Here is a 24,724-nt window from a genome sequence, read left to right on the forward strand (position 1 = left end):
GAGATAATATGCCATGCCAACAGGAAACAATGATCTTACACGCTGAAAATCAGTGTGTAGCACATCAGAAATGGGATTTACCTGGTTAGACTTTGGCAGGCCTATGTATTTTGAACCAAAAAGAAAGCCAAATCCTGATTGCATCTAGTATTATGTCTGAATGGTCCTGCTTTTCTGTAGATGAAAAAGGAATGTGTTGAGGGAGGGTACATGTACATACAGAGAATGTGCCAAAATGTATGCACTTCAAAGTAAAGATTAATCCTTCTTTTAAAAAAATGGAAATACAGGAACAATACAGAGTAAACTGTATGTGAATACAAATAGAGGGACAGAAGTCAAAATCAAGTGTTTATCTCTTCTACAACCATGTCTGAAGGCAAAATGCTCTTCTGTTTTTTCATCTTTTCAGTTATCAAAGAGAAAATGATTGCACACTATTTCTTGAAGGCCTTCAATTTATTGAAGATGTTCCAAAGAGGTGATACAACAAGATGGACTGAAGATAATAACTACCTAACAGAGTGTGCTGAATGCTTCTTATATTAGGAAAAGCATCTAATTAAAGCAGTGGTTCTCAGCCTGTGGGTCATGACCTCTTTGGCGGTTGAATGACCCTTTCCCAGGCGTCACCTAAGACCATCAGAAAACACATATTTTTGATGGTCTTAGGAACCGAGACAACGCTACTCTATCCGTCTCCAAGCAGGTCCGCCCACATGCAGATATGCCCACATACGAGTACCCGGCATGATGACATAATCGCGCCAACCCCATCACATACACCCTGTACAAATACAGGTGTATGTGACAGGGTTGGTGTTATAATGTACTTATGTGGACCAGTCACACCTGTGTAGAGAGCAGCTACTGTGTAGAAAGCAGCTGCTGTGTTGAAAGCAGCTACTCTGATAAAAGCAGATACTGTGTTGAAAGCAGCAGAATTGGAGGTAAAATGACACTTCACGAATTATAATTACTGAGTAAATGTAAAATCATGTACTGTAAATTCATCAACTACTGCAAAAAAAAATATCTGTACCATGGGAACTTAATCTGGATGCTGATCGGTCTTTTTATATTTAGCTGTGGTTGATGTGAATACTGCCCCCTTGTGAAAGTGACAGGTATGTAAAAAAACAACACAGAGAATGGTAAATCATAGGAAACTTTAATGAGCTGTAAATGCCATGTATCATCTTTTGTATTATTAAAGTTATTGTTATATATTATAATGTCAGATATTTACATTACGATTCATAACAGTAGCAAAATTACAGTTATGAAGTAGCAATGAAAATAATTTTATGGTTGGGGGGTCACTACAACATGAGGAACTGTTTTAAAGGGTTGCAGCATTAGGAAGGTTGAGAACCACTGAATTAGCCTATGTACAGCCTTATCCAGAATAATGGAAATCCAATTTGCAGTCCGAAGTCCACTTTGAGATATTTTTCCCTTTGCAGTTTATTTGCCAATCGTCCCTAAAAGTCAAAATAAGAATATTGTGTATCTTAGAATATTGGACATGCTTAGCAATAATATTGAATGACATAAGACAGTGGGGGCTAACCCTTTTGGGCTCTTGTGCCAAAAATTGTGTGTGCGCTTGCGCTCATGTGCTCATATGCCAACACCCAGAAGGCAATGCACATGCCCCCCATGCCCCCTGTGCATGCGCACGCAATCTCCCACGCCCTCACCCGCTGCCCCCTTACCTGCACTGCACCTCCCAGCTGATTTTCGGCCTGTTTGAGGCCTTTTTCAGCCTCCCAGAGGCTTGAGGAAAACATCTGCAGCCTTTGCAGGCTGAGAAATGGGCCCGTTTCATCACTTCTGGTATTTCTGGAAATACAGGAAGTGACGAAACAGACCTATTTTTCAGCATGCAAAGGCTTTCCTCAAGCCTCTGGGAGACTGAAAAAGGCCTCAAACAGGCCGAAAATCAGCTGGGAGGCATGTGCATGCACAGTGTGGTAAGTTGGCCTGCGGCTTGCGTGCCGGCACAAATGGCTCTGCGTGCCACAGGTTCACCATCACAGATATAGAATCACATTAATAAGAGATGTAGGCTCACCAGACATTCATCTTTTTCCTGCCCAACACAATTCTCTTAACACATTCAATATCATCTCTGAGATCGTCATCTATGAGAGCTGAGGAAAAAATAATCAGTAATGAAGGGTTTCATAAAAGGGATCTTTTAAAATCAAAACCATCCACGAGACATTTTTCAGGATTGGCTATATATTTTAAAATTAATTTAAATTAATTTTGTTTTAGAAAGCAGGTTTCAACTCAATGGTAATTTAATCAGGAGATCGTCACTAAATTGAATTTTCCTTACTTATAGGATGCGGCCTTTTGGAACACCTGAATAACAATCTGAAAATCTTTCCCTCCTCTTTGCATTCTGCCAGGGCTTAGAGGCTTTGGCAGCTGTTTCTCGCAGAGATCAGAGATTGTACACCTACAGCTTTGCCTCCCAGATAGAAGACCCATCATCCAGGACTGGATCAGGGACAAGGAACAGAAAGCAATGGATGAGACCTACCTAATGCAGGCGCTGGAGGACATGTGCTGATGTTCTCTCTCCCTAGCCAAATACGACTTATGGCCACAACTGAGCCAAAAATTTATGTTGCTAAGTGAGACATTTGTTTTATGACCTTTCTTGCCACATTTGTTATGTGAATCACTGCAGTTCTTAAATTAGTAACACGGTTGTTAAGTGAATATGGCTTCCTCCTTGACTTTGCTTATCAGAAGGTTGCAAAAGTTGATCACCTGACCCTGGGACATTGCAACCGTCATAAGTATGAGTCAGTTGCCAAGTACCTGAATTTTGATCACCTGACCATGGGGATACTGCAATGGTCGCAAACGTGAAAAATGATCATAAGTCACTTTTTTCAATGCTGTTGTAACCTCCAAAGGTCACTAAATGAACTGTTGTAAGTCGAGGATTACCTATATTGAAGACTGAATGGGCATCAATGAATTTGACAAATCCCACTCCACCAAAGGGCTTAAACCCGGTGGTGGGATTCAATTTTTTTTACTACCGGTTCTGTGGGCATGGCTTGGTGGGCATGGCAGGAGAAGGTTACTGCAAAATCCCCATTCCCTCCCCACCCCACTAACCTGCTTTCCAGCTCCGTTCTCCTGTGCAGGGCAACAAAAAAAGACCCAGCTGATCAGCTAGGACTCAGGAGGCAGAGAATAGATGGGGAGGGGGCCAGTCAGAGGGGGTATTTGCCTGTTCTCCGAACTACTCAAAATTTTCACACTACCGGTTCTCCAAACTGGTCAGAACCTGCTGAATGCCACCTCTGCTTAAACCTTGTTCTACCAGTAATGAGGCCTTCTAAAGAGTTGAGGATTTAAGTAATGGAGGATCTTGATGTAGAAAGCTAGCCTGAAGCTGGCCTTGCCTTTCTCAGTATTTACTACTATTTGTGTTTATTATTTAGTCAGACACAGAAGTAAAAGTCGGAGTGCATTAGATGATTCTTTACCAATATGTTTGGTTTCCCCATTTGTAAGACTCATATCTTGCCTTTCATTTCTGAGTACAATCTGTATGTGTGTTCAGAGGGCAGGGCATAGTAATTTTCGGAGAGTAGCTAGACCTGGAGTATCAAACTCACGACGACATGTTGTTATCACGTGACGTATTTCAGCTTTTCCCCCTTCGCTAAACCAGGGGTGGGCGTGGTCAGCATGTGATATATCTGGCCCATGGGCCACAGGTTTGACACCCTGAGTTAGACTGAATAATTAGAAGTTAGAAGTTAGAAGAAGGGGGAAAGAATCAGAACTTCTCTGTAAATATAAGGTGATCCATCTTCTTTAGGACATTTCGTAAGCATTTTCCCTGCTTAGCCTCATGTTAAGTGGTTACTTACCACTGCAGGACACTTTGCAGAGATTAGCTGAATATCCCTGGTTATTGTCACACCACCAGCGGCTGTTTATCTGGAAAATCCCAAAGAATTGAATCAGTCTGTTCTTTCGCGAGGTTACCCATTTGCTGTTGAATCCGCTGCCATGATGAACCAGACAGATCCCTAGTTTTAAAAAGAGAAAGGGACTCCAGTAGCAGTTGGCAGGAAGGTAATGTTAATGAGGAAAAATGTTACCCTTTGCTTCTTTTGTTAATTGAATATTTTGAAGGATAATTATTTATCCTTCACAATCTTTCATGGATCTTATGAAGTAGGAAGGAAAGGAAAAGAGCCCCTGGTGATTTTACTCTGCTACTCATAATTGGCTATTTGGGGCAATTCTCATCTCTGTTTCAAGGGCCTCTGAGCCAGCTCTATCTGAAAACATTTCCACAGTCATGTGGCCAGCATGATGTCATAGAGCACGGTTTCGTCCCCACTGAAATGGTACCTATTTATCTACTTGCGTTTCCCTGGTTTTGAACTGCAGCAACTTCCTTTCTTTAAATTTTGTTAAAAACAACTCTTGGCAAGATGGTGCATCTGAGATGTAGAGCAGAATTGTCCCCCTCCTTCTCCACTTCATTGGGTGAAATTTCTGCTTCTTGAAATGAATACCCGCTACCACCCCTATCAGTCCCCTAAACAAAGGGTACCAGAAAGGGTATCAGGAGAGAAGAAGAAAAGCGAACTCACAGTCGTTCAAGCGGATGCCATGGTATCCATCCAGTCCTTTCAATTTCAGAAAAGAAGCAAGATGACACCTGGCAAATATTTTGGCCTCCCTGCCAGCAGTGAAGAAAATCAGGAGGCTGAGGGTCATCAAAGCCTTCATTGCTGCAGCTTTCCTGAAGATCAGCCTTCCTTGAGGTAACCCAGATTTTTTTCCCTTCTTTTTGGTAGTGAGAGATCTGGCAGCTTGCCCCAACTGATTCCAAGGAAATAGGACTATTAAAGAAATTGCCAACAAAGCTTGTTACTTCACCGAGCAGCACTGCTTCACAATTTCTGTATCGTTTATAATATCTTTTAAACCACTGAGAGTCTTGGGAGCATAACCTCCCTTTCAGTCTTCACCTCTCATTTTTTCCCTTTTTTGTTTTGTATGTTCATGGAACTGTTGCCACTGGTTTTCTTCTTTGAAGCCAATAACTGGGGCTATGTAAAGATAATTCCCAGATCTTGGATTAAATCTTAATCGTTTAACTGAAATTGCTTTGGACGAGGAGAACCAATTATTCTCTTTCTCAACCAGAAAGAGAATCACAAGGGGAACAGGCTATTCTGCCTTTAGCAACTCATTATCCACTGAAGGAGTTCCTACACCAACATCTGTGATTTTGTTTCCTCCTCAGTCCAGTCTTCCCCATATAGCTCATGCCTTTTAGAAGATGAAGGAGGGCTTTTTGACCAGAATGTTCTTCTCTGTTACCATTTGTACAGTGCTTTCGAATAGTTTGCTCCTTTGACATTGTTGATGGACATTAATTAAATGTGCAAAAAGGGTTCTTCTTTGTGCTAATATAATTGGTCTTTGTCAACTGAGAAAGCCTCATAACTTGTTCCCTGACTTCCCATTGTAGAAAGTTAGCACAAATCCCTCCTAGAAGAATGGAATATTTTAGGAAATATTAAAAAGGCAGAATATTGAGAAACATGCTCTTGGAGATAGACACTCAGAGACTCAGCTCCCTGCGCCACCCCACCCCACACCCCCAAGAAAATACTGAGCTGGGACAGCTTTAGAAATGCAGATATGGTCATCCATTCCTGCCTGAGCATGGTCTGGCTCTGAACAAAGGCAGGGCAAAGCCATTCAGCCACAATAGGAATTGTCCTTCATTGCATCACCCAGCAAGCTTCAACCAAGCCTGAGACTCAGACAGCCTACAAAGTTAGCTGTGACCCCTACAGCAACCAATAGAATATAAGCTCTTGTACCAGGAACAGGAAGCTCAAGGGCAAGGCCCAAGAGAAGGTATAAATAACCATCACTCTCCACTCCATATGTTCAACTGCCCAGGACTTCAAACCCATGTGGTCTTGTTCATCAATTCATCTTTCCAATCAGCCTCCATGTTTCTGGTGTCTTTCTCTCCACTTGGAACCGAATCAGATGAATATTTCTTCCAACACCATATTGTGCTAGATCATAGTTTGTTTCAACTATGTGTGATTGACTAAGCATCAATTGGCTAGATGATGTGGCTCTCTATCCTGCCTTTTGTAAATCATATTCCCTAGTCATGTATAAAAATCAGTAAATATATATCAAAGTATAATTCCTCAGCAATTATTCCCTCTGACCTAGACAAGATAAAAAGGAAGAATGTAAAAGAGGGGAAATAGGCTGCACAATCTTATCAATACTTCTTTAGAAAGAGGATCATTGAGACTGGCATAGCAGTGCCTCTTACTTTTTCTTTTAAGTTATACAGATGTGTAGTTTTTCAAAACTCTAATGCACAACTCCAGCGGTGGGATTCAACCAGGGTTACTACCAGTTCAGTGACACCTAGACAGAAGAACAGTTTTTTCCCAAAAGCCATCACTCTGCTTAACAAATATTTCCCTCAACTCTGTTCAACTATTACAAAGTCTGCACTAATCTTCTCATCACTCCTTATCACCCATGCCCTCCCACTTGTGACTGTAAGACTGTAACTTTGTTGCTTGTATCCTTATGATTTATATTGACTCTTTCCTAGTATGATTGATTGCTTATTGTACCCTATGACTATCATTAAGTGTTGTATACCTGATGATTCTCAACTCCTGACGAATGTATCTTTTCTTTTATGTATACTGAGAGCATTTATACCAAGACAAATTCCTTGTGTGTCCAATCACACTTGGCCAATAAAGTATTCTATTCTATTCTATTCTATTCTATTCTATTCTATTCTATTCTATTCTATTCTTATTGCTCCCAAAACAAATCAAGGAGACATACAGGGTGAGCATCCCGAAGAAGAATATAAGCAAGTACCATATCCACAAATTGCACCAAGTATCATTTATCATTCCTGATCATTTTAAGGGCTTACACTGGTTATTTTCCAGAGCTGAGAAACAGAAACAATGGTAAGGAGAAGGGTTTTAAAAAGTTATTTATCTATAATATCTATTTATTAGATTTATATTGTCACATATCACATATACATGACTGTAGGTGGAGATTTGGAGGGAGTGCAACAGGCTTTGACTCAACCCAAGCAAGACTGTGGCTTTTGGACCTTCTGCTGTTGGGAATGATTCATCTTCAGTTTTGGATGAGATGGTTACTGCCTCAGGCAGACCTGTTGAACCATCTGAAGTTCCTCTTGGAGTCAGGGCTCCTGCTTGAGGAGCAGGTGGCAGCTATGACTAGGAAGGTCTTTGAGCCAAATTGTACATCTTCAGGTTGTGCATTGGTGACACCTGTTTCTGGACTGGGAGGCTCAGCTTACCCTCATTCATGTCCTTGTGACCTCCTTCTGGGCTATTGCAATGTGCTCTACATAGGGCTGCCTTTGAAGGGCATCCAAAAGTTTCAACCAATGCAGAATGTGGCATCATGAGTAGCAAATAGCACCGGTTACTTGGCACATGTAACACCACTACTTTGTGAGCTGCACCCATTGCTGGCTTGCTTCTAGAGGCAATTCAAGGTGTTGATTATCGCCAAGTTCATGGCTTGGGACCAGGTTACTTGAGGGACTGTCTTTCCTCAGTTGTTTTTATCTGTCCAATCTGGCCCAGGAGGATTGGCATCAGTGATGGGATTCAAATTTTTTTACTACAGTTCTGTGGGCATGGCTTGGTGGGTGTGGCAGAGAAAAGGATACTGCAAAATCCCCATTCCCTCCCCACTCCAGGGGAAGAATACTGTATAATCACCATTCTCTCCCCACCCTACTAAACTGCTTCCCAGCTCCGTTCTCCTGTGCAGGGCAACAAAAGAAGACCCAGCCAATGATTAGCTAGGACTCGGGAGGCAGAGAAGAGGTGGGGGCGGAGCCAGTCAGAGATGTGTTTGCCAGTTCTCTGAACTACTCAAAATTTCCGCTACTGGTTCTCCAGAACTGGTCGGAACCTGCTGAATACCACCTCTGATTGGTATGCTTTGGGTCTCTCGTCAACTAAGGAATGGTAGTTGATGGATCCATTTATTGAGAAAAATGACATTTACCAAAAAATTCAGCATCAACGTGTTTAGAAAAGCTCTATAATTAAGCATAAAATTATTTAACTACAGGGGTATCACTTGTTAAATACAGTAAAAAAATATTTTGTTTAGCTATCTCTAAAAATGTTATTATAAGTTGTTAATGATAATGTCAAAATGTTTTTATGTTTTCTTAAGATCGTGTGTATGTATGTGGGGGGGTTGTTTTTTCAGATTTGCTATCTGTTTGAATTGCTTTTACTATAGTTGTTAAACTTTTGTTTCTTCAGTAAATAAAAAGGAGGCAGAGCTATTTAACTATGAAAATGTTCAATCCTCGTAGTGCAGCAGCTGAAGTGTGGAAATAAACCACTGCTTAAAATGGTGTACAGGTTTCCTCTTACCTTTTTTCTTAGATTTCTTGGGAACATTAAATTGATGCCTCCATTTGCCTTTTTTTTTAAAAAAAAAATGCTGAATATACCTCCTCTTCTCCCTATCCCTTTCACCATGTGTGAATGATCTCTAAAGTGGTTAAGGACTTATGACACAGCTTATTGGAAAATAGATAACTAGATAATGGTTGATAATGGGCTGCCTTTACTTGCAAAATACTTCTTGCATTTTTGATACAGTTTTCACAATTACCAGAAAATTCAGAAAATGTCAAAGAGGCAAAGACTTTTCTCCAGAACGGTACACTCAGGCATAGTATAAATCTGAAAAATAACAAATGGCACATCTTGATAGAAATTCATAGTAGGAACAGCAACAGGGGAACTGACATCTCAGGCAATATGGCAGACAAGTTTTTTTTAAAAAAATGAAAGAGCTGCTAATAAACTTAGTTGCTAAAAGAACTTTTAATGAGATCTATTTACTTCTATACATATAGGATTTTTAATGACAATAGAAATCACTGGGGAGTTGAGCCCTGGGACATTAGTCAAGACAAATGAGCACAGAGATTTATCTATTGTCCTTTGAGGGAAGATAAAATCATATGGACATTTTTTTTAAAAAAAATATAGAAATAATGTTTGAATATTTAAACATACCTACTATTGTCTATGCAATCAGCTATTATCAAAATTGTAAGACTCTGACCAAAATAAAGAAAGCAAACCACAGAGGGTAGTTTTGTTGTTTGAGACATTAGGAAATATGTATTCAGGCCTATTAAAAACATTTTTACTAGCCTTTGGGAATATTTTTTACTCTTTTGCATCCTTGAATTTCTTCTTCTTCTTCTTTATTCAGGAAGTAATAATCTTCTAAAGTGGTATCTGCTCTATTACACAAACATATATAAATGTAGAAGAGATCTCTTTTTCATTCCGATGATTATTCTGTAAAATGACATTTGATGCTATTACAGCAATTATTCTGAGGTGGGATAATCACCTAATACTCCAGTTGAAAGCACTAATTTCCTATACATGCCTAAAGTTCAGCATGTGCAGCATGTTAGTAGCAACTTATAGGCCTACATTAGATTCACACTTATTTAGTGTCATCAGAAGTACATTTACTCTACATCTAGAAGCTGTCATTGAACAATGATTGGAGTGGGAGCTGAGGGTGGTATCAATATTTCAGCAAGATAAACCTTCAAGCATGAGCAGAATGCAATAGTCTTTCCTAAACAACAATTAAAAATTTTCTGGAAATAAAAACTCCCCTTTCCAACTCAGAGATGAAAGTGTGTGTGTGCATGTATGTGTGCTGTGTTTCCCCAAAAATATGACCTATCCCGAAAATAAGTCCTAGCCTAATTTTTTGGGGTGGTGGTGGTGGCCCTAATATAAGCCATACCCCCAAAATAAGTCCTAGTGAAAGGGGTGAGCATGGCCAGCACAGGAGGCAGCCCTTTCCTTCCCCAGTCACCTCTTGGCTTCTCGGCCCCTTAACCACGGCCTGTGGATCAGCTGAGCCAGCAAGGGTCAGGAGCAGAGGTGGTATTCAGCAGGTTCTGACCACTTCTGGAGAACCGGTAGCGGAAATTTTGAGTAGTTCAGAGAACTGGCAAATACCTCCTCTGACTGGAGATTTTACAGTCTCCTTCCCCTGCCACGTCCACCAAGCCACGCCCACAGAACCGGTAGTATAAAAAAAATGAATCCCACCACTGGTCAGGAGTTATGTCTCTCCAGGTGCCTGGAGATATTTCCTGCACACTCTTGCTAGCCCCAGCCCTCCCCACAGTGCCAGGTAACCTTGCAGCTGAGGGCCTCTCTCTTCCACAGCTCACCTTGTGGCTCTGGAGCAGGTGGCGACTGTGCTTTGTGCTCCGCCAAGCCAAACTCAGGTGTTGCTCAGGCTGCTTTTACAATGAGGCAGAAAGCCATGCAGCCCATTGTAATTGGCTCCTCCCTCACCTATACCATCTGCTGCTTGAGAAAAGGACAAACAGTAAGCAATTCTGAAAGATTGTGGGAAGCATGTGCTTATGGTAGAAGTACAGTACAGCCTGTCCCTTTCAAGCTAACAAATGTCTCTGTGGTGTGTGTGTGTGTGTGTGTGTGAGAGAGAGAGAGAGAGAGAGAGAGAGAGAGAGAGAGAGAGAAATGGCGGAGAGGAAACCCTTTCAAACAGCATTGCCTGCAATTCTTGTTACTCCCCTCCATCATCATCTCTCTCTCTCTCTCTCTCTCTCCCTCCTCCCTCCCTCCCTCCCTCCCTCTCTCTCTCTCTCTCACACACACACGCACACACACAGAGACATTTAATGAGAAATGGTGGAGAACAACTGGGTAAGAGGTCTGATCCTCCTCCACCTCCAGCTTGGTGCCTTCTTAGGGTAGCACCCCGAGGCTCAGCCTCTGCTCGGTGACCCCTTCCTGACATGGAGCATTGGATATCTTCCTTCCTTCCTTCCTTCCTTCCTTCCTTCCTTCCCATCCCTCCATCCATCCATCTTCCCTTCTCTTTCCAGCAGGCAGGTGAGTGGCTGCTGCTAGTTGGGGGAGGGTGTAAAGGATTGCAAAACTGCCTGGGAAACTGTCACAGAACATTGAAAGTGAAGATCACATGACCACAGCAGCATCCTTTCAGTGCAGCAGCCACCAGTATCACTGAGGCAGTCACAACTTTCCCAAATTTCATTTCCTTGGGAGTCATGCATTCTGGACTTTGAAAACATTCTGTAAATTAGCACATTTGAGGTACTTTGGTTCAAAAATTGTTTACCTCTGGTGATCCTTTCACCCAGTTAAAGATCATGATCATGAGAGTTTTAGTGTTAAACTTGGTGTTTAGATATTATGTTGTTTTAATATCGATGTTTTTTTAATTGCTGGGTGGTAGCTGCCCAGAAATTGATATAAGATGGATGACTATAAAAATGTTTTAAATAAATAAATAAACAACATGGCAGAAAAAGGGTGTGTTTGGACTACGATTAGGTGCAAACAGCTTTATACATTATGTTATTATTTCCTGTCATGAAGTGGTCAAACGTTTTAGATACTTTAGTATAGGACAAATCAAGTGGTCTCAGTAAGCTTTTAAGATCTTCTCTCCTTTATGCATTGGATTAATGTTTTTGAATTCCAGAGAATATAGCGTTTTCCCCTGTGAAAAGAATTTCCCCAAAATATCAATGGGAAGAGAAGCTGCCTCTACCTCACCAACAGGCAAAAAGAGATTCAGTACGGTGAAATGTTACCTTTTTCAAATGATGGGTCATGACTGCAACCGATATACCAACATACTCAAGCTAAAACAAGCTCTTGAAAAGGAAGCAGCAGCAGCCTGCCTTGCTGTCTCTTGCTGGACAGAGGGATGTGGACAAAGAAGCTGGGATGGTGACTGCCAAAGTGTGGAGGCCCTCAAGAACATAATACCTAAGACAACTCCTATTCTTAGTTCTTCTGGCCCAGGTCTTAAAAAATATGATTTTCATGATCCAGTGAAATCCAGTGAATCTTCGGGGGCTTTATTGGACTCCACAGTTGATATTTTGAAAATGCAGTTAATTTCAAAGGATACAAGTACACATGCTTTAATTACATTAATCAATTGTTTCTTATTATGAGATGTGGTGGCGCAGTGGTTAGAATGCAGTACTGCAGACTACTTCTGCTGACTGTCGGCTGCCTGCAGTTTGGCAATTCAAATCTCACCAGGCTCAAGGTTGACTCCACGTTCCCTCTTTCCGAGGTGGGTAAAATGAGGACCCAGATTGTTGGGGGCAATAGGCTGACTCTGTAAACTGCTTAGAGAGGGCTGTAAAGCATTGTGAAGCAGTATATAAGTCTAAAGTGCTATTGCTATTTGTTGCATATTGTTACTGTGGTGACTCAGATTCCTGAGAGGAAGCTAAGGTTCCAAGATGTTAACATGTTGTTATAGTGTATCTCTAAAATTAGGAACCTGTTCATTTTGTAGATATATGGGAAATCCTCGACGTATAGCCATTCATTTGGGGATGGTTCAAAGTTATAACTGCATTGAAGAAAGTGACTTATAACCACTCCTAGCATTTGCAACCACCACCTCCGCTGTCACAGGATCAGAATTTGGGAGTTTGGCATCCAGCATGTATTTCTGAAGGTTGCAATGCCCTGGGGTCATGTGTTTGCCATTGGTGATCTTCCCAGCTAGCTTACAATAAGCAAAGTCAATGGGGGAAGCCAAATTCACTTAATGACCATGTGAGTCACTTAACGACTGCAGCGATTTAACAACCATGGCAAAAACGGTCATAAAATCAGGCACGACTCACTTAGCATCTTGTTTAGCAATGGAAATTCTAGATTCAATATGTGGTCATATGTTGAGGACTACCTGTAGTGCTTGGATTGTTGCTGAAAGGATAGTTATGTATTCTTGGAAAGAGGCACATGAACCAGACTCTAAATGTTAGCATGTTGAAATGTATCACTTCTCAAGCCTTCAGACTGATTTTTAATGGACACAAAGAAAATGGTGTATTCAAGTTTCAATTTGACATTTAAATATTGAGCTATCCAATTTTTAATACAATATAATTATATCTCTTTTGTAGAGAACTAAATTTTGTAGTTTTTAAATCCTTTTCTCTTTATGTTAGCTTGATTTATTTAGATTTTCATATATAATTTGAACTTGATAATATTCACAGATTTGGTGTTTAGTGTTGTCACTTAATGTTTTTTTTTTCTTTTTATGACCATTTAATCCTTTGTTTCAGGGTGAAATCAAGGTGACTGAATGGAGCTGAGCATTTACTAGCCAGGTGCCCTTCCTGAGGCCTAGGCAGAAATCACAGCAGATATTTTCTCTTTACGCCCCTGATAGAGAAACATCTGCCGCTGCCTATGACTGAACTCTCTACCTTCCGAGTGGGAGGCAAGCATCTTCACCTCCAGGCCATCGTGCCACTTGTGTTTTCACTTAAGTTTAGTTAATTCAGCTCAGTTGAGATATCAAATTATCAAATGAGGCTACGGATCGGCATCGGATCAGTGACATCATAAAGCATACCAGAGACTCCTTTCTGAAGTGCTTTTATGTAACATAATGGCTCATCCACATCACAGGTGGCATTCAGCCAGTTCTTACCAGTTCTCCCGAACCATTAGTTAATTGCTTATGCAGGCCAGAGAACCTGCTAAAAATAAAGAGAGGGTTTTTTTCCCCTCTCTCTCTCCCTTCAGTTAATAGCTCTGGGCAGACAGCCAAGAACCATCTAACAGTTGCAGCTGGAATGCAGCTGATATATGCTGAATCAAGCCAATAAACAACACAAGAGAAGGGAATCTGCTTTCCATCAGAAGCTGCATTCAAGGCCAAAGGGAACAGTCTTGGAGATACGACCATTTTGACCCAAATGAAAGCAGATTCTGTCTAAGCATACTTTTTCCCAGTTTATGTGCCTTGTTCTCTCCATCAGCTTCTTATCTGGCAACAACATTTTTTTTGGAGTAAATAATATCAAGAACTTCAAGTGATGGAGGAGGCGTTTTCTTTTTAATCATCCCCAAACATGGGAGAATCTAAATGGACAGTGAGGTTGTTTTTGGACATATTTTTTAGGAAATACAAGGTCAGGTCATCTTCTGCCAAAGAAGTAAATTCATAATGTTCTTGAAACAACCTACTCTTAAAATAATTAATTGAGGCCCTTTGTAAAACTCAACAAGGGCTAGCTCCTCCCAAACATTAAACAATCAGTTGTCATCTCTTCCTGTATCTTTTCTTTAATGTATGCTGAGAGCATTTGCACCAAGACAAATTCCTTGTGTGTCCAACCACAGTTGTCCAATAAAGAATTCTATTCTATTCTATTCTATTCTATTCTATTCTATTCTATTCTATTCTATTCTATTCTATTCAAAATGTTGGGTCTAGCTCATTGTTTCAAATATTTATATTTCAGGAGAGCATCCATTTATGTGTGAAGCCTAGGGTAAGCTAACTTATTACCCCTTTTGAAAGGGCCCAAAATTAAGCTTATACTTCATGATTCCTCAACTACATTGTGGTTGCCAAGAGAGCCCAGGTATGAAATCTGAGACCATTTGTATGCAAAGAATATGTTCCATCAGCACGGAAAGCGCTTCCCCTTATTCTCACTTCAAGCCAGCTGGAAGGCAGCTCAATGGCAGAGCCAAGATTTCACTATCATTTTGGAGGAAACAAGGATCCCTTTCTCAAGAGATTTCTCATTGCGCCTTTCACTTCTTTATTCCTGAGGCTGTAGATAAAGGGGTTGCACATTGGGGTGATGACTGTATACAGTAGAGCAAAACTTGGCTCTGAAGAATACTTGGAGGTGGGTGAGAAATAGACAGCAATGATGGCCCCATAAAAAAGAACCACCAGTGTGAGATGGGACCCACAGGTAGAAAAGGCTTTGTGCCTCCCTGAAGAAGTGAACTTTATTATAGTTGCTACAATACGAATGTAGGTGAGGATGATGAAGACAAAAGGCCCAAAAGTGATGATTCCACCTTCGAAGAAGATGACCACCTCATTGACACTGGTATCTGAGCAGGACAGCTGCAGCAAGGGCTGATGATCGCAAAAGTAATGGGCCAGGTGATTTTCCCCTCGATAACTGAGACGCAGGAGCAGGCCGGCATGCAGCATGGCATGTAAGGTAGAAATGATACAACACCCAGCCACTAAATGCCCACAAACCTTTTGGTTCATGACTGAGACATAGTGGAGAGGGTTACAAATGGCTACATAGCGATCCAGGGCCATGACACTCACGAGAAGGAGATCAGTGACGCCAAAAACATAGAGGAAGAAGAACTGGGCCATGCAGGAATAGAAGGGGATGGTCCTGGAACTAGTTATCAGGCAAACCAACATTCGTGGCATTGTGACTGAGATGAAGCCAACATCAATGACTGAAAGGCTACGGAGCAGGAAATACATGGGGGTCTGGAGTCGTGCATCCAAGGTGATTAGAAGAAACATTATAACATTGCCCAGAAGTCCAGCACTGTACATGAACAATAAGAGGAGAAAGTAGAGGAACCGGTTTCTATGCTTGGTAGAAAAATCCAGAAGAACAAAATCTTTGATTTCTGTTCCATTCTCACAATCCATGAGACCTGCAGGAAAGGTCAATTAAAATCAGAAAGTCATAATGGTTTTTCACAAGGAAAACACTCTGTTGAATATAATCTCACAAAATAATTGAAAGACTGTCAGTTGTAGAATGTCAAATTTCAATTCAGATATTTCAATATTTAATGTTTTCATATTTTTGTTGGAATTCAACAAAATCAACAGCCCTGGGTTATCAATATTTTTTTTCCAACATTTGTTAAGGCAGTTGGTCTTTTTTTCAACAAAAGTCCTTGGAGAATGACTTTCAGTGGTATGATCAATATTTTTATTCTTATTGTTTTGTTTATTTAATTTCTAGAGCCTTTTTCTGTCTTTTTACTGTGGTGTCATTTCATATTGCAAATCTACGTATCTTCTTTTAAAAGTTAACTTAGGTTCTTGTAATGTTTATTAAACCCATGTCATCCAGTCCTTCCTTCTTATTCCTACTCTTTATTATAATAAGGAACAAGTTTATTAATAAAAGACACATAGTAATGCTCTTTTTTTGACTATGTGTATCTGTATACCATGCACTTGCTTCTTTCTAGTTTATCTGTTCTCACTCTGGTTTATTTTTTTTCAGCAACCAATGCTGGTAGAATTTTCTCCTCATGGACCAAACGTGCTAGCACTATTTTTGTAAAATCATTCTGAAGATCTGAGGTAAACTATGTGAAGGACAATAAGGCAGAAATCAGCCAGATATACAGGTTGGTTAGAGAAACACTGAACTGTGGATTGGGAGAAGCATGGGAAGGAAGACTGGGCGGCGGGGGGAAGACACAAGATGCTGAAGTTGCTCCCACTCCAGCTTATGCAAAGAGCTTATTGGCCCATATTCCTCTAGCTGAGCTAGAGCAGCAGTAGCACCACAGAAATAAATAAATGTAGAAATAACATCAAACAATTAGGTTCTTCTGACAACACAGTTATCTTTTATTCCTCGAGTGAAGGATACTTTCTAGTAGGAACAGCGTCAGAGAAGCAAAAGAGCTACTTCCTCTCTGTTTCCTGACCAATAGACAGAGGGGTCTACTGTTTGTTAGCCATCCTTCTCTCCTTTGAGCTGGAAATAATTTTGAACACAATATTTGACTCTAATGGGGAACTCGAAAAAGTTGGTATTATTGGATGATGCTTCATTGCACAAAAACTCTTCATTTCTTTCTATCCCTCCATTCCTCCCTTCTTTTTAAATGTTGGCTGTGGATGCTTCAGAAACTGAATTATGGATTGCTACAGATGAATATGTGAATGTATAGAAATTCATTAGTTTTTACTCTTGGAAATCTGGTCTCCCTACTCTGGAGGCAGAGACATGCCTTTTATTTTCCACAGACATTTGCGAAGTTTTTTTTTTTAAAAAAACAGGATAGATATCTGTTGCAAACCAGGATGATGAACAGAAATAACAAAATGTTCATCTCAATATAACAACACATTCTAGTGTGTCTTGTACTTGTGTGGCAACATCAAGCACAAAATGTGTTTGCAGAGATCTGAACTCATATGTACTACATTTCAGAAGATAGTTGGTTTTTTTCAGGCCAATAATCTATTTTAATCACACCATCACTTGAAACATACATGTTATCATCCTTCATTTTCTCAAATCTGAGAGTAATCTATCTTTGGAGTGGTAGGGAGGGGGAAAGGCAGAATCTTGCATGTTCCCAACCCACAGTAATCATAGCATATACTTTCTAACACAACAGTACCCTGTTTCTCCATCAATACAGCGTCCCCGATTAGGAAGTCCCAGCATGTTTTATAGGCATGAAATGAAATTAAGCCCCTCCCCCCAAATTAAGGCCTATATTAAAACATGCAAAATGAGGGAAATGGTGGGGGGGGCTTGCTGTTAGGAAGTACTTTTGTTGCACACCCGGATATGGTGCTGCCTGCATTGACCCCGATATGAAGTGACCCACCGACGCCGAGGTCAACATCCAAGCCATCACCACCCACCCACCCAAAGATGCAAGGGAGGGAATTAAGTCACCCCTGAAAAGACAGCCTAGCCATTTTTTCGGGTCTCAAAAAAAATAAGACCCGGCCTTATTATATGAGAAACACGGTATAATTTCTCTGGCAAAACAATCAGTATTTCTTTCATGATTTTTTTTTTTTTTTTTGCATGACAAATGCTCAATTTGGATGGGGTAAGAAAAACAGAATAATAGAATAACAGGGTCGGAAAGGATCTTAGAGGTTTTCTAATCCCTAAACTCCCTGCTCGGGCAGGAAACCTATACCATTTGTGACAAATGTTGTCCAATCAATTGTTGAAAACCTCCAGGGTTGGAGCATTCACAACTTCGGGATTCAAGTTGTTCCACTGATTAATTATTCTAACAGTCAGGAAATCCCACCTTAGTTCAAGGAGAGATCCAACCTAGAACTAAGGTGGAATTTCCTGACTGTTAAAATAATTAATCAGTGGAACAACTTGACTCCTGAAGCTGTGAATAGTCCAACCCTGGAGCTTTTCAAGAAGAGATTGAACCCTCTTATGCTAATTCTCTGCCATTACAGAATATGCATTTTCTTATATTCCTACACTTCTGCCCCCCAAAAGGACTCATTCTCATTCATTATCAGATAACTACTGACTTTATTGTAAGGAATTCACTCTGTATATGGTCAGAATTATCTTCATACTTCTATATATATAGCTCCCCACCGCCCTCCCTCCTAAGTTGACCCTGACAAAGAACTAGGTTTGACACTTTTGCTCTAGGAAGTTTTGTCTTTATTCCTGCTCCCAAGAGAAAATGTTAGAAAAAGAAAAAGGAGAGGGACTGAATGAGAAGAAAAAGAATGACCACGTTGCTATTATTCCATATTCATCAAACTTATATCCCATATTTTTCCAAAAAGCTCAAAGTAGTCTACACTAAATAATTCTTGTTTCCTTGTTCTTATTTGAGTGGCATAAACTCTATGAGATGTTTACGCTAAAAATTATACCTCAGCATGTCAAGAGTATGAGAACCTGTGATTTCTTGGTTCACATCCAATATTCACTCGATTATTCTTCCCAGAAAGAAGATGAAACTAGTGAAAGACAGTGAACAAGAACAGGACATAGAGGGCTAGGATGGGTGAAGAAAAGGGTTCAAGAAAGGTGTTTAAAAGATGGAGAAGATCCCAGTCACTATTGCAAGTCAATCTCCGCTCAGCAAAGCAATATTCAAAGCCAGCACTCTAAGTTGAAGCCCTCAGTATCTATTGAAATACAACTTCCCCATTGCCTGCACACAATCCTCACTGCTGATTCAAATGTTGGGAGATATGCCAAAGATGCTTTTTCAAGAGGCAGATGGGCTTTTTGTTTTTTCTTTGAAGACGTTTCGCTTCTCATCCAAGAAGCTTCTTTAGAAGTGGCTTCTTGGATGAGAAGCGAAACATATTCAAAGAAAAACCAGAAAGTCCATCTGCCTCTTGAAAAAGCACCTTGACCTGGATGACTGAGTATCTCCATAGGCAGTTGGGAGATGTAATGAAACATAAACAGGATTTAGCTAGATTTGGAAAGATCTGAGATGTAAAATAAGCCATCTACTTGTTCTGGATTTCATCATCTCCAATTGTTTGGAATGGCAAAGTAATAAAAAGTATAGCTCACCATCTCTAAAAGGCACTAGGGTGAGAAAATCTGTGCCTGTTCTATTGAGCAACACAGATGTCAGCACCAAATCTCACATAGTTGTCATGGGATTTCATGTCTTACTTTGCTCTGGGTGAACAATTCAATTGCTTCCTCGGTCCATTTCTTTCAAAGTTGCTTTTATCTACTAGAACCTGTGGCAGATTCTGTATCCGAGTGAAATTACAGCTACAATACAAAGGTGTGTTGTCAATTATCAGTCTCTTACTTACCTGTATCAATGGATCCCTTCTGCTCTGGCGCCTGAATGATTTTGGGCAATGAACCAGACCTCCAGCCCAACTGAACATCAAAGATAGTCAACCAGGATTGTTTTGTCTCAACATCTGTAGCTTCTATCAAGAAGCCAGCAGGATCTCATTTAAGGATCAGCTGCAGAAGCCACCAGGGATATTTCATAGGCAGCTAAACAAGTCAGCAGAAATTCATATCTGGTGAATGATGGTCATGTGGAGACTACAGAGAGTGGTTTGTTATTAAAACCAGGAGTTAAAATGCAGAAAAACAAGTACCATTCTCTAGCACAAGTAGCACACCCTCCAGAAATTGGAGGAAGCAAGATGAGCTTTGAGAGAAAATTCTCTGGGGAGAAATAAAGAAAGTGTTTGGAGGCCAAAGAAAGACACAACAATGCAGAGATTTCCATGAAAGTTGGCAAGTTTACTAAAACTAAACTCGAAAGAAATTAAACACCCTTTTCAGTTCTGTCAGGCTCTTTTAACTAAGATACCTCAGAACTCGGGAGTTAGTGCCAAAACTTAAGTTCATCCAGAAGATTAATATGTTTCTAAGGCAGATGCATATGGTGCCTTAGCAGAGAAGACCAGATAGAGAAACATTTTTGGAAACTATTTTAAGATGTATTATGTAAGAATGGATCTAATTCTCTTAATGGCAGGTTGGCATTTTGAAGAATATGAGGCTCAGAACTTTGAGAATGAGATGGAGGGAATCCTTAAATTAGATAGATGATAGATAGATGATAGGATAGATAGATAGATAGATAGATAGATAGATAGATAGATAGATAGATAGATAGATGATAGATATAGATAGATGATAGATAGATAGATAGATAAATAGATGATAGATAGATAGATAGATAGATAGATAGATAGATAGATAGATAGATGATAGATAGATAGATAGATAGATAGATAGATGATAGATAGATAGATAGATAGATAGATAGATAGATAGATAGATAGATAGATGATAGATAGATGATAGATAGATAGATAGATAGATAGATAGATAGATAGATAGATAGATAGATAGATAGATAGATAGATAGATAGATAGATAGGGCACATAAACATTTGCATCCTAATATGTCTGTTACAGTTTAAGGGGATATGGTTCTTGAAATATTTTTCCTGGGAGAATGTAAAAAAATCATTGAAATATTGTGATTAGGATTTGACAGAATAAGAACAATCCAGCAATTTAGCAAGTATTCTTGATTTTGGGTATTGCGAATGAAGAGTTTAAAAGAACTTAATATATTTTTAAGTTGGAAAGTGTTTACATTGACTGGAACGTGCTCTCAATTTCTGTATTTTTCTTTTTTTATACTGTATATTTTTTTCATTTTGCAAAATCTAGGTCAAAAAACCCAGAACTCTCAGGATGCCAAGGACTGCACATTATTTTGCCCATGTGGGGCAAAACTTCCAAAGTTGCTTCTGCCAACTAAAACCATCATGTATAAGTGGATATGGCCAAAGTGGTTGAAGTGATTAAAATGAAATAGGCATAAACACATTGACACAAACAGAGGGACACATGTGCACAAGTGCACAAATTTAATCAAGGATACTTTTTATTGAATATTTAAACTATGCCAGGTATTAAATTCAAGACCATTTCTATGTGAAATATTTTATTCATTAATTTGTTCATTTATTTAAATTAGTTATATAGCTGCCCACTTTAACAGATTTGGCTTACAAAAAACAAAGACAATAAAAACAGTTAAAAACATACAACAGCACAGACAGCCTGGCTGATACCACCATAACAATAGCACTCCAGGGGCTCACAAACACATTAACCCCAAGACAGAGGGTTACCTCTACCCCCTGGGAACTGCAGGAGAGAGGATGCTGCTCATAGGTCAGTGGGATGCAGTTACAAAGGCAAGGGCTGTGACAGAAAAGGCACACTTACTTGTTTTTTTTTTAAAAGAGGGCAATGTTTAATAGAAGAAACTTCGAATGTACCCATTCTGCTGGAATGTATCAGGTGACCAGAAAAAGTTGGAGATAAGTACTCTCTCAAATATCCAAGCTTTATGCCATATATGGCTTTATAGATAATTACCCTCACCTTGAATTGTCCCCAAAAACTGACTGGCAACCAATGCAATTCATGTAACGGTAATGACATATGGCCATACAGGTAGTTCTCAATTAATGAGGACAATTGGGATCAGAATTTACTTGAAGTGACATGGTCATAAACTGTGCTGTCAGGTGATAGCAGTTCTGGCCCTTCTAGTTGCCATTGTTACAAACCCCATACCATTGTTAAACATGCCATGTTGAGATTTAAAGCTAGGTATCATCAGAATACTGACAAATACCAAAACCTGTACGGACAACCTCACTGAGAAGTTTCCTGTAGATGTTAAACAGGGCTGTCAATCTCTAAGGCACCTTACAAGTGAAAGGCCGTGGAGATGATCTTTCCCTCCCTTCAACACTGACTGAAATCAACCTCTGAGGAAAGAGGCAAATTACAGTGCCTCCCACTCCCAACTCTTGCAGTTGGGCCAGAAGAATACCATGGTTGACAGTACTGAAAGCTACTGAGATCAAGGAGCACCAGCTTAGATGCACCACCCCCATCCAGACTCTGCCAAGGGTCAAGCAGGCTCCATACTACATACTATACAAAATGAATATTTCAGGTGGGCAGACATTTATGTATAAAGCCTAGGATATGTTATCCTATTAACCCCTCCGCTCATTAAAAGGGCCCAGTATTAAGCCCACAGTTTATGATTACTCAACTGCACAATGGTTGCCAAGAGAAACCCAGTATTAAATCCAAGATCATTTGTATGCAAAGAATATGTTCCATCAACATGGGCAGCCCTTCCTCTACTCTCACTTCAAGCCAGCTAGAAGGCAGCACTATGGTAGAGCCAAGTTCTCAATCAGTTTTGGGAAAATGGGGATCTTCTCAAGAGATTTCTCAGACCATCTTTCACTTCTTTATTCCTGAGACTGTAGATATAGGGGTTGGACATTGGGGTGATGACTGTGTATACCAGAGCAAAAACTGACCCTCTCTGAGAGGAATAGCTTGAGGTGGGTAAGAAATACACAGCAATGATGGCTCCATAAAAGAGGCCCACTATAGTCAGGTGAGAGCCACAGGTAGAGAAAGCTTTCCATCTCCCTGAAGAAGTGAACTTCATTATAGCTACTACGATACGAATGTAGGTGAGGATGACGAAGACAAAAGGTCCAAGGATGATGATGACGCCTTCAAAGAAGATGACCGCCTCATTGACACTGGTATCTGAGCAGGACAGCTGCAGCAAGGGCTGATGATCGCAAAAATAATGGGCCAGGTGATTTTCCCCTCGATAACTGAGACGCAGGAGCAGGCCGGCATGTAGCATGGAGTGTAAGGTAGAAACGATACAACACCCAGCCACCAAATGCCCACAAACCTTTTGGTTCATGATTGAGACATAGTGGAGAGGATTACAAATGGCTACATAGCGATCCAGGGCCATGACACTCACGATAAGGAGATCAGTGACGCCAAAAACATAGAAGAAGAAGAACTGGGCCATGCAGGAATAGAAGGGGATGGCCCTGGAAGCAGATACAATGTGAACTAGCATTTGAGGCACAGTGACTGTGAGGAAACCAAGATCAATGACTGAGAGGCTACGTAGTAAGAAATACATGGGGGTTTGGAGTCTCACATCCAAGGTGATGAGGAGGATCATCATGGTATTGCCCAGAAGTCCAGCACTGTACATCAGCAGAAAGAGGAGGAAGAAGAGATATTTGTGTTCAGGTTTATAGGACAAGCCCAAAAGAACAAACTCTTTAATGTCTGTCCCGTTCTCACAGTCCATGAGACCTGAAGAAAAATAACTTCATAAAATTAGAAATTAACATAATTACTAGGAAACAGCTTTGCAAACAAATCTCACAAAATGATTTAGGGTTTAATTGTCAGCTAAACGACAATTAAATGTCCAAACTGAATTTGAAAATTTCAGTATTTGTCCAAATGTTTTTCTAGTTGTTAGACAGTGAGGTTTTTTTAAAAAATATTTCAGATAGGTTTATGTTTATTTGAAATGAGCACACAATTAGCAATGAGCACAAGTGTGTCTGGGAGAAAAATTCCAAGGATTCTTGTAAAACTGATTTCATTCAATTTACGTTTAATTCAATATAATCCAATTCCTCTCCAGTTAGGTGCAGTTCATCCTGATCATATTCAGTTGTTACCTAGGATGCATTTAATCCAAAGTTATTCTCCCTATTCCTACTGCTAAGCCAAAAGAAAGAATAACTGAATAATATTTAAGCCTTTATATACCTTGTTGATTTCTTGAACATAAATGATTTATGATTTGTGCTGAATAGAAACTTATTAATCTTTGACTCAAACCTGGCTCATCATAAAAGGACAATCTTTTTCCACTTTCCAGTTTATCCTACCACAGTGATATTCTCTAATATCCATGTATTGACTAGACCAAACTCAGTTTAGTTCCCAAGCCCAGACAAGCTCAGCCAACATAATCAGAATAAAGTCAACCCCCTTAAGGGTTCACAATTTCAACAGATCTGTTTTTCTTTAGGCAGGAAATTGGGCAATCTAAACATTACAAAACCCCAAATTTATTTCATATAACCTGAGCATCAGAATCTAAAGCTGGCCAAATTAGGGCCATTACTGTTTAAGGTAACCACAAGATTGAATGTATGAATTTATGTTGTTGTTGTTGTTGTTGAAAATAGGAGGAGGGAGGAGTATTATGTATTGTACACAACTTGAATTATTTATAAAAATAATAAAGGTGAGGTAAAAACAAACACATTGTAGGCTGTCTTTCTAGCCGAATTTCTTGATGTGCTTCTTAACAGATCAGGAACATCTAAGTTCTTTCATCGGCTCCATGACTGGTATCAGAATCTCTTGTAAGATTTGAAAAAGCTCCCTTTCTTGAACATTTTAGCCAAGGAAGATATTCTTTAGATTCCAGAAGTTACTCAAGAAAAAAGAAGAATGAAATAGAATAGAATAGAATAGAATAGAATAGAATAGAATAGAATAGAATAGAATAGAATAGAATAGAATAGAATAGAATAGCTTTATTGGCCAAGTGTGATTGGACACACAAGGAATTTGTCTTGGTGCAAACTCTCTCAGGGT

General features: G+C 39.9%; 3 protein-coding genes across 3 annotated transcripts; all 3 read right to left on the reverse strand.

Moving 5' to 3' along the window:
• Nucleotides 1-1,321: 1,321 nt before the first annotated feature.
• LOC148127135 (lysozyme C, milk isozyme-like) lies at nucleotides 1,322-12,669 on the reverse strand. The gene is made up of 6 exons (XM_087923190.1): nucleotides 12,567-12,669; nucleotides 10,346-10,408; nucleotides 4,644-4,895; nucleotides 3,909-4,070; nucleotides 2,078-2,156; nucleotides 1,322-1,484 (listed from the first exon to the last, which is right to left on the reverse strand). Exons 1-6 carry the CDS (start codon nucleotides 12,667-12,669, stop codon nucleotides 1,400-1,402), a joined length of 744 nt encoding a protein of 247 aa, XP_087779316.1. The 3' UTR covers nucleotides 1,322-1,399.
• A 1,910-nt stretch (nucleotides 12,670-14,579) lies between these two features.
• LOC113443426 (olfactory receptor 1B1-like) lies at nucleotides 14,580-15,745 on the reverse strand. Its single transcript, XM_026711630.2, has one exon. It carries the CDS (start codon nucleotides 15,634-15,636, stop codon nucleotides 14,701-14,703), a length of 936 nt encoding a protein of 311 aa, XP_026567415.2. The 5' UTR covers nucleotides 15,637-15,745; the 3' UTR covers nucleotides 14,580-14,700.
• Nucleotides 15,746-22,472: 6,727 nt separating this feature from the next.
• LOC113443336 (olfactory receptor 1B1-like) lies at nucleotides 22,473-23,411 on the reverse strand. The gene has a single exon (XM_026711487.2). It carries the CDS (start codon nucleotides 23,409-23,411, stop codon nucleotides 22,473-22,475), a length of 939 nt encoding a protein of 312 aa, XP_026567272.2.
• Between the last annotated feature and the right edge of the window lie 1,313 nt (nucleotides 23,412-24,724).

Source organism: Pseudonaja textilis, chromosome 2 (genome assembly GCF_049901715.1).
Source record: "Pseudonaja textilis isolate UNSWEBS1 chromosome 2, rPseTex1.2, whole genome shotgun sequence".
NCBI lineage: Eukaryota > Metazoa > Chordata > Lepidosauria > Squamata > Elapidae > Pseudonaja > Pseudonaja textilis.

Excerpts from the sequence above, each read along its gene's own strand:
- LOC113443336 (XM_026711487.2), bottom strand. The coding sequence starts at position 23,411 with ATGGACTGTGAGAACGGGACAGACATTAAAGAGTTTGTTCTTTTGGGC.
- LOC148127135 (XM_087923190.1), bottom strand. The coding sequence starts at position 12,669 with ATGACCCCAGGGCATTGCAACCTTCAGAAATACATGCTGGATGCCAAA. Across the intron at positions 10,409-12,566 it reads GGTTGCAAATGCTAGGAGTG|CAACACCTGAGTTTGGCTTG; the intron begins GTTATAAGTCAC and ends AAGCAGCCTGAG. Across the intron at positions 1,485-2,077 it reads AGGAAAAAGATGAATGTCTG|GGACGATTGGCAAATAAACT; the intron begins GTGAGCCTACAT and ends TTTGACTTTTAG.
- LOC113443426 (XM_026711630.2), bottom strand. The coding sequence starts at position 15,636 with ATGGATTGTGAGAATGGAACAGAAATCAAAGATTTTGTTCTTCTGGAT.